This window comes from Danio rerio, chromosome 19 (genome assembly GCF_049306965.1).
Source record: "Danio rerio strain Tuebingen ecotype United States chromosome 19, GRCz12tu, whole genome shotgun sequence".
NCBI lineage: Eukaryota > Metazoa > Chordata > Actinopteri > Cypriniformes > Danionidae > Danio > Danio rerio.
Window position 1 is genome coordinate 2,588,651 of NC_133194.1, and position 9,406 is coordinate 2,598,056.

Genomic DNA, 9,406 nt, shown 5'->3' on the forward strand with positions numbered 1-9,406 from the left:
AAAATTTGTCAGGTGCAGCTGTTGTGGGCGGGGCTTTTGGTGCAACAATGTAAGCCTATTTGTCGACTGTTTTAGTCATATGCAAATATACGCGGTATTAATTTATTTTCTATTTAAATGTTTTTGTTTAATTAAACTACACTCTTTTAACTGGGAGAAATAAAATACGTATGAAGAAAACATTCAGAATAACTAAAGGACAGCATTTCTATCACATTTTTGTTCTTTTGACAATTCAAACGAAAATAGATTGCTTAATTTGGGTATTTAGAAAGATGTAAAATAATAATGTTATTGTTGTTATTAATGTTATTAAAATCTGTTCCATGAACCACAAAAAAAGCAAAAAATACTTGTTTAATGAAGCTTGTATAACTGTATAAACTGTGGATAATGTCCATGATTATAGCAGGTTGTGTTTGTGTTTGACGCGAAGGCAAGTGGGCGGGGTTTATGGTGCAACAATGTAAACCTATTGGTCGATTGTTTCTCTAGAGGCAGTCATATGCAAATATATGTGGCATTAATTGGCGGTGATTTTATTTTTGTATTTAAATGCTTTTCGTTTGATTAAATTACTTCCTTTTAGCTGGGATAAAAGATGTATGAAGAAAACATTCAGAATAATTGAATGCACAGCTTTTTTATCATATTTTTCCGTTATTTTGACAGTTCAAGCTAAAACAAATGGCTTGATTTGAGTATTTAGAAAAGTATAAAAAAGTAATTATTATTAATAAAGTTTAATCTGTTCTATTAACCACAAAGAAAATACAAATAATATTTTTTAATTAAGCTTCATGAGCAATTATAACAGAATTTAGTTTATTAGTAATTAATGTTATGCATGCTTTTCCATGATGTCACAAATTAAATCAGCCAGTTCATTCAAAGTTAGATTAATTTCCATAAGGTCAGAGTGTACACGGGAAAGCATCAGCAAGATCACTGAAATCCAGATTTCTGTCTATTTACCTTGTGTTTACCTTCTTCAGATGGGCTGAAACCCATAGAAGGGATCAAACACAAATAAATATGAGACAAAGGGATCTTTTATCCTGTATGAGAGTCTGTGATGTCTTTGTGTACACTGAACTCCGTTCTGATTGCCTGTTTACTTTCACAGAAAGTAAAGTAAAGAACTTTTATTGTCATTGTAGTTGTACAACGAAATTTGTTTGGTAACTCACAGAGACCAGCAGCAACATAAAAAGAGAGAAAAACAAACCACAGGCTGGTGTGCAGGCAGGTAGATGTGGTCTGGTTATAGTGTGCCACATGGAGAGGGTGGCATAAAGATGGCATTACAGCTGCCTGGGTGGTACATATAAATCACAACCCCTCTATTAAATCACATATACACCAGAGAGGCGGAAAAAACAGAAACCGGCTGTGGTGAAGCAGGCAGTGACCAGACACTTAGAGTCTGAAATTGGTATAAAACCCTTAAAATAGAGGCCGATTTTGCAAACACAACATTTACTTCTATTTGGGGTTTGAACGCTTTATCTTTTTGATGTGTTGGAAACTGTTAACCATTGACTTCCATGTTGTTTCTTTTTTCCTATACTATAGAGGTCAGTGGTTGTAACATTCTTCAAAATATCTTCTTTTTTGTTTAACATAAAAATCAGACATATGGGATGGGTATAGCCCTTAACACTGAGGCTGACTTTGCACACACATTCAGCATTTATTTTACATCATTTACCTCCGTTTGGAGTTTGAACTCACAGCCTTTTGGATGTGTTTATGTCTTTGTTGGAAGCTGGCAATCGTTGACTTCCATAATATCAGATTTTCCTACTACAGTAGATGTCATTGGTTCTAACATTCTTCAAAATATCTTCCTTTGTCATTCATTCATTCATTTTATTTAGTAAAATGATTTAGTCCCTCTATTAATCTGTGTTCACCACAGCGGAATGAACTGGCAACTTATCTAGCATCAGTTATACGCAGCAGATGCCCTTCACACTGGGAAGCACCCATACACACTCAGTCATACTCTAACATTGGCTCTAACATTCTTCAAAATATCTTCTTTTGTGTTCAACAGAAAAAGAAAACTCATGGTGTTGGTATACCCCCTAAAATTAGATTTTACAAACACCTTCAAGTTTTTTTTGATGACACTGACCTCATATTTTGAGATTTTGTGGGTACCTTTTGAAATAATAAGCCACATTAAACTGTTCATTTTTAAAATCAGATTCGATTTACAACTACTACGTTGACCAAAATTGACTTGTTTATCAAAAAATAGATTATAGCAAAATAAAAGACCAACAAAGGAAAGCTGGATCAAATACGTCAAACCTCAAAACATCAGCGCTTTCATATTGCTCAAGAGTTCTGAAAATATCCTGCATTCCTGTTATAGTGTGGAAAGACTTTTAACACCAATAAAATGTCTCGGTCACATTTACACTTTTTTTTTTTAAAGGTTGCAACACTTGAGATTCTTACTGAGGCTTGTTTGCAGCAAAACAACCGACCATCATAAAAAATAAAAGAAAAAAACAGCTCTGAAATGTGGTAATGCGAGTTGTTTTTGCATCCTGAACACAACAATCAATGCAGAATATCTAACAGGACTCATTTCATAAGAGAAACCGATGTGCTGCAATGCAATACCAGCATAATAGTGCAAACAAATCTGCATTGATTACGAAGGAAATGCAGTGCGATGAATATCTGGCCTGGATTAAAACACAGGCGCACAAGATCTGTCTGCTCATAATCATTTTAAATATGATTGGAATCTCCGCCATATTATTATGGGAGCTGCGCTGACATGAAAGCGTCCAATCCATGTGGTTCTGCTTACAGTCCAGAACCCACTAAATCAGAGATGAAAAGGCCTTCGCTCAAATGAAATCATATATTAATCTAGTCTTCCAGGACGGACACGCTTTGTTTGAGGAATCATTGTGTGCTCAAAGTTTCCATTGAGCAGAAAAAAACATGGAATTAAGGCAGCAGAAAGCCACGTCATGTTACCAAGGCGGCTATGGATGCACATCTAATGATGACCTTTGACCTTACATTGATTTTCCTTCAGCTTAGTCCCTTAATGCATCACATGTCAACACAGCGGAATAAACCACCAACTTATCCAGCATATGTTTTACACAGAGGATGGCCTTCCAGCTGCAACCCAGCACTGGGAAACACCCAAACACACTCATACACTATGGCCAATTAAATTTAGAGCTATAAAATGAGTTATAGCACATGTGTTTTGACTGTAGGGGAGACCAACGCCAACACGACCAACACGAGGAGAACATGCAAACTCCACACAGAATCAGCGACCTTCCTGCTGTGAGGCGACAGTGCTAACCACATTGTCGCCACCTTAACCTTTCATAAATAACATTTGTGCATTTTGTTGATATGCGTAAGTATTGTTTTTATGCAATAAATATGATTCTATTGTGACACTAAAAAATGTGACGACAAAAAGTCAAGACAACAAATATTTTTATGTTGCTCTAACTTATTCTAATAAGTTAATCAGGTTGCGAAGGCATTTTTTTATAAGTTTTGCAAAGTTTGACTTAATTTTTTGATTGATTTAAATTGAGATGAAAAGCTAAATCGATTCAACTACAACATTTAAGACAGCAAGAACTTGTTTACAGTGCAGAGTCAACTAATATTGTTACGATGGAATGTGTGGTTTTTAAATAGTAAAAAATAAATGTAATAAATGATGTGCATGTCCTTAGAGATATTATATGAGTTACTCTAAATATTTGACATTAATAAAAACATTTTATTTTTATTTTGCAAAAAACTATTTGCACCTGATCGTGCACATGTCGGCAAATACACCTGTTTTGTTTTAAGCAATAATTTTGTATAAAATCTTTTTTTATTTCTTTCTTTTGATTATGAATAACAATCAGATATTTAATTAAAGATATTTAGTTCTAATAGCACACACACACACACACACACACACACACACACACACACACACACACACACACACACATATATACATATATATATACTTAAAAGTATTAACAAAATGTACACCTTTTTGCATTTTCCCATCATTCAGTACATTATGATGAATAATTTATAAAAACAAATGAAATCAATTTTCTGACTTTGAGTTTGCTTTATTTATTTTTGTGCATATGAATTAAAATCGTACATATATTTATGTGTACATTTGAAATAATTAAGTTTAGTTCTAATATATGATTACATTTTTGGGACAACTTAAATGTTTTATGTTCAATGCACTTAAATGTTAATAGTTAACTTAATCGATTTGTGTTAGGACAACATGAATGAACTACGTCGCACAAAATTCATTCATGTTATCCTAACACAAATAGATTAAGTCAACATACAAATTAAAGTCGATTTATCATAAAACAATGCAATAATCTCCAGATTTGTTGTAATTTAAACAAGCAGAGAGAAAAAATATTGTTTTTGTGCAGCAAAAACTGTAACATGCGGTTCAACAGTTTGTCATTTACGTTCACCATTATAATCCATTATCTCTTTACACATTTCTTACATGTTTGCAGGTTTCTCTAGACTTTGATCTGGTGAAAGCAGATGAGCAGATGCACTGGTGTCTTCAGAGGCCTTTGATTTTTAAATCATGATGTCAAAGTCATCAGGTCAAACACTCAGCGGCTGATAACACACATGAAAGAGCAGATCCCATGCAGAGATCGGGAATTTCACGCAGTCAAGTCCACAGAACAGAAGAGTTCGCCTCCTCAAGTTTAACACAACACGGACATGCTCATTTGAAGATGGTGAATCGATTCAGCTCGGTGAATCTTTTACTGCCCTGCAGGTCAGAACTGACGCGTTTACATTAACATTCGTCAAATCGTTTAACTCCGGTTTTACTCCTGCTTTTTACACTTCACGGCAATGGAGGATTTCAGACTGTCATGCTGAAGGCCTCGTGTAAACAAACTCCAGTCGGATTAATCCCTATAAGGTCTTTTAAAAGCGTTTTGTTTTCAGAAATAAAATCAGATATTCAAGTTCATAATTCATATATCTTTTTATTCAAAAAAAAAAAAACAGGAAAAAATATTTTTTATAAAAAAAAGCAGTCGACATTTAAACTAAAATTGACCAGATGCTAATTAAAATGATCATCGAGGTTGTTAAAGAAATAACTACCAGAAAAACATCCTCAATCCCTGATGAAATCCATTGAAGAAATCCAGAACAAACGAAAAACCAGTCCACGTTTTTCCCATGTCCTTCTATTGATGTATTTTACTGAAAATATCCCACAAACATCAGATTTATAATTCCTCCATTAGGCTTTCCCACACAGAAGCAAACGTCTTTTTGAGAAACTCGACGGATATATTCGTGTCAGCCCGCGCGCTTGTGAAGGCGGGTCCGCGCAGCTCAACATCTGTTCGATTCACGTGACGTTAAGAAAAATATTAACAACATCTGGTAAAAATAAGTTTGATTCAGGTGCCTGGGCTCTCGCTTTCACTCTCTCCCCATCGCCAAGTCCCAAAACCTCTGGACTGAGGCGTCATTTCAACGTGTTTCTGACTGGAACCCGATCGAAGCTAACGTTTGGAGGAACCGGTGACAGAGGAAAACAAACGCGCCAGATTCCCGCCTAAAATTACACGGCTTGTGGGCCTCGTAAAACAAGCCATCTTAAAATTCCTTACTGCACAAAATATTTGGAGATTTTTAGCTGTTGTATGTGAGGTTATCATGTTGACTTTATGGGGGTTATAATAGGCCTACTTCAGAATAACTATTTAAAAACCACCATTCCTTTTCCTTAACTCACAAAAAAAATAGTAATAAAAATGGTGGGTTGTTGTAAAACAAAATTGTGTCTAATACTGACAAAAAAGTTATTTTTTTTTATTTAATAAATTTAAGTTACACGTTTAAACACAACTGCTGCCCATTTTTGCCATAACACTGAGTTACGACAACCCCTCATTTTCATAGTGAACTATTTTAAAGTGGCTGTTTAAGAGTTTTTTTTAAATATTAGATCATTATGTTTGATGATTTATAAATCATTATACTATTTCTCTAAAATCAGTAAAAGGGTCTTGGTTGTAAATTGCTCGTGTTTGGCTGTTTTGACCCGCTGTACCTCTCCGTGACCCTCCCGACCCCTCATTTTATAGACATCTGTGAATTCCATAGATGTTTGGACCCCGTTACACACCTTCAAATGATTCCTCACAACATCCTAAACGCTTTCCCAGGCCTGTCAAATGCTGTCCTTTTGGGTTCAAACCCCGCGAAGAAAAATACAAAGTCGTTAGAAATATCAGATATTTTATTATCTTTCTGATGTGTTTATAAGTAGAATAAATATTAAATAATAATATTAACTGAAATAAACAAATGTAATTTCTGTCACCCAATTTGTTAGTTCAGGATTTTATGTATTTCGTCTAAATGTTTGATCGAAATAACATAAATTTTTTTTGTAATGCATAGCATATACTCTAAAATATTGGGTTGTCAAAAAAGGACAAACCCAATGTTGGGACAATATTGTAAATGTTATTGACTTTTTAACCGAACGCTTGGGTTTGTGCACTTTTGATAACCAATTTATTTTAGTCGATAACTCTGAAAGATTTAACAACATACGATTATTTAGTATTGTAAAAAATCCCGGTTGTCCTAAATTTTTAAGCTAAATCAAATTAATCTTATGAGTCCATGGACCTTATATTATAATATGTTAAACTGACTTAAACAGCTAATAAAATTAAGTTAGAACTTAATTTAATAAGGTACAATGAACAAAACATATGCTGCAGGACTAATTGGTCATAATTTTAACAGTGTAGATATTATTAATTACAGCGTTATCGTTGAATAATTAAAAATATCTTTATTTGCAATAAACAAATGCACTTTCTATAACACCATTTAAATAACCTACCTAAAGATATCTGCGACATAAACCGAGAGAGCCACATTGAATAGGAAAGTATTTCATTGTAAAACGAATCTTAATATAGTTTATATATTTTTAAAAACGGCAAATCATTCAGGAATTTTCATTATTATAATCTTACCGAATGATCATTGCAGTAGTTTCTTCGTAAAGTCTTCTGTATAACTTTACAGTGCATTAAAAACGAATAACTGCAATGACAACATGCTAAAGCAGGTGCATTTCAAATCATGTTTTTATTGCAGAAAATATACAGATATTTACATCATATTTAAAATAGAAAATGCATGTAGACACCAGATCTATTCTGCATTGTGACAATCATCAATAAATAAATAAAAGTATTTTCTTAGACCGATCAAAGAAAATGTTAACACTGATATGAGCCGATTTCCTTCATTCGTTGAGTGTGTGTGTTTTCCTTCAGAGAAAAAAATATGACGCCATGCTGGTTGTTGCTGTCAGAAGCGCAGGAGCGTCTTTTCCTGCAGCGAGTCTCTGTTTTGTGGACGGAAGCACATGTTTTCCACATTCACCGTCACAACAGCACAGATCTGACTGTAATTCCTGCTCCCATGTCGTAGTTCACAACTGTAAGTGCTTGCAACGACGTCATGACGCTCCAGAATTTTCCCTTTATAATCCTTATTTTCGCCCTTGTTTTGAGCCGCTCCTTCCAGTGAGTTCAGCTCCTCAGGCCGAGAATCTAAAAAAACGAAGGAAAAGGTTTTAGTTTAGACATTGATGCAATGTTTATCTAATAATTATTATGCATTAATTTATTTTACTAAACAATAACAGTACTTATTTTATACAGTAAATAAAAAAACATTATTCAAGTGATAAAACAGCTACCATTGACTGCTTTTAAATTATTACTAGACAACAGTTCATAAAAAGTCTGTAAATACTGGTTTGTCTGAAGTGGAAAAGATTGTTTATAAATAACACCAGATTATTATGAAGCATTTTAGGTGCAAATTCGGTATTTGAAATTTTGAATATGTTTTTAAAAATCTGAATTACATTTAAAGCATAAAGTATGCTTAAATAGGTTTTAATTTAGTTCTACATTAGCAGACAAAAGTTTGGACACAACTACTCATTCTTTATTATGGCCAAACATTTAAAATCATTAAAACCTGAGAAACTTCAAAAGTTGAGGATTATGGAGCCACCAAAACACGTGAAAACATGAAAATTAATGTTGTGATATCAACCATTTTCATGAGATTTTCAAGAACGAGTTTGATGGGTAAATATAGATAAATCACATTGTATTTACGTGTTTAAAGTAAGTCGCAAACAATCTATATGGGCTGAATTTTAACAAACAAATTAAGCTGAACATTATTTAATTTGTTTCTTTAAATTAAGCCCATATAAATTGTTTTCAATCACTTACCTTAAAAAACAAATACAACGAATAATTATTTTCAGAGTATGTATAATTGTCTACAACGTGAATGTGAAACTGTTTCATAATCAATCTAACGTATTGTGTCCACACTTTTGACTGGTTATCCAAAACCCTTGATATTCAAGTGCAAGTTTTTGAGCCTTTAAAAAGTTTTGCATCGCATACCATGCTGCATCAAACGCGTGCATCCGTGCGTTAGTGGGATGTTGACATGGACCACGCGCCCTCCATTCTCCACACAGAAAACGCGTAGCTGAGTCTCTCGTGCGCCACATAACTGCAGCTGGACATCTTGGAGTCCAGCTCATCGCTCTGCAGGACCTGACAGAGGAAGTCAATGTACCGGGCCGCGAGTTTGAGCGTCTGTATTTTGCTGAGTTTGTCCGAGGGTAAGGTGGGGATGATTTTGCGCAGGGAGGCGAACGCCTCGTTCAGAGACTGAGTCCTCTGACGCTCGCGCACGTTCGCCATGACGCGCTGCGTCTGCAGGTCCTCCAGAGACTGCGGGCTGCTGCTGCTGTTGCTGCACTTCTTGCTCCTCTTCCCGGGCGTGGGACTGTCGGAATCCTCGGCGTTTTTGCGGCTGGCGCGTTTTTTCCTGCTGACGCGCTTCGGTTGTCGCCTGTCGAGCTCCTCCTCGCTGTTTCCCAGACTGTCCACCGGAGACTCTGGAGAGCTGGAGTCCTCGTGCATCGCCTCTTCCTCAAACATCACCTCTGGAAAAGCTCAGATTGCGGGTCGTGGCTTCCCTGAGTCCGACGGAATGGGGTCAGAGGCTCGGTCCCTCTCAGCGCGTCTCCTCCTGCGTCACGGAGGGCTTTCTCAAACTCGAAGGGGAGTTTACAGGATCTTATAGTCTGGAAGGAGCTAACTTTTTGGGCTGGCCTGCGATTGGACGAGAAGCTGAGTGATGTAAGAAGGGAGAGGCGGGAGGGGACCGCGATCCAAAGGGTTCCGTTATACCAAGAATCAAACGTCTGAGCCAATCAAAGCGCTTCATTTAAAATAAACACAACATAGGCACGCTGTTGATG

General features: G+C 35.7%; 1 protein-coding gene across 1 annotated transcript; it reads right to left on the reverse strand.

The window, feature by feature from the left end:
- Positions 1-7,172: 7,172 nt before the first annotated feature.
- twist1a (twist family bHLH transcription factor 1a) lies at positions 7,173-9,196 on the reverse strand. Its single transcript, NM_130984.2, is given in 2 exon segments — positions 7,173-7,658; positions 8,538-9,196. A coding segment is annotated over 1 exon segment (516 nt). The 5' UTR covers positions 9,084-9,196; the 3' UTR covers positions 7,173-7,658; positions 8,538-8,567.
- Between the last annotated feature and the right edge of the window lie 210 nt (positions 9,197-9,406).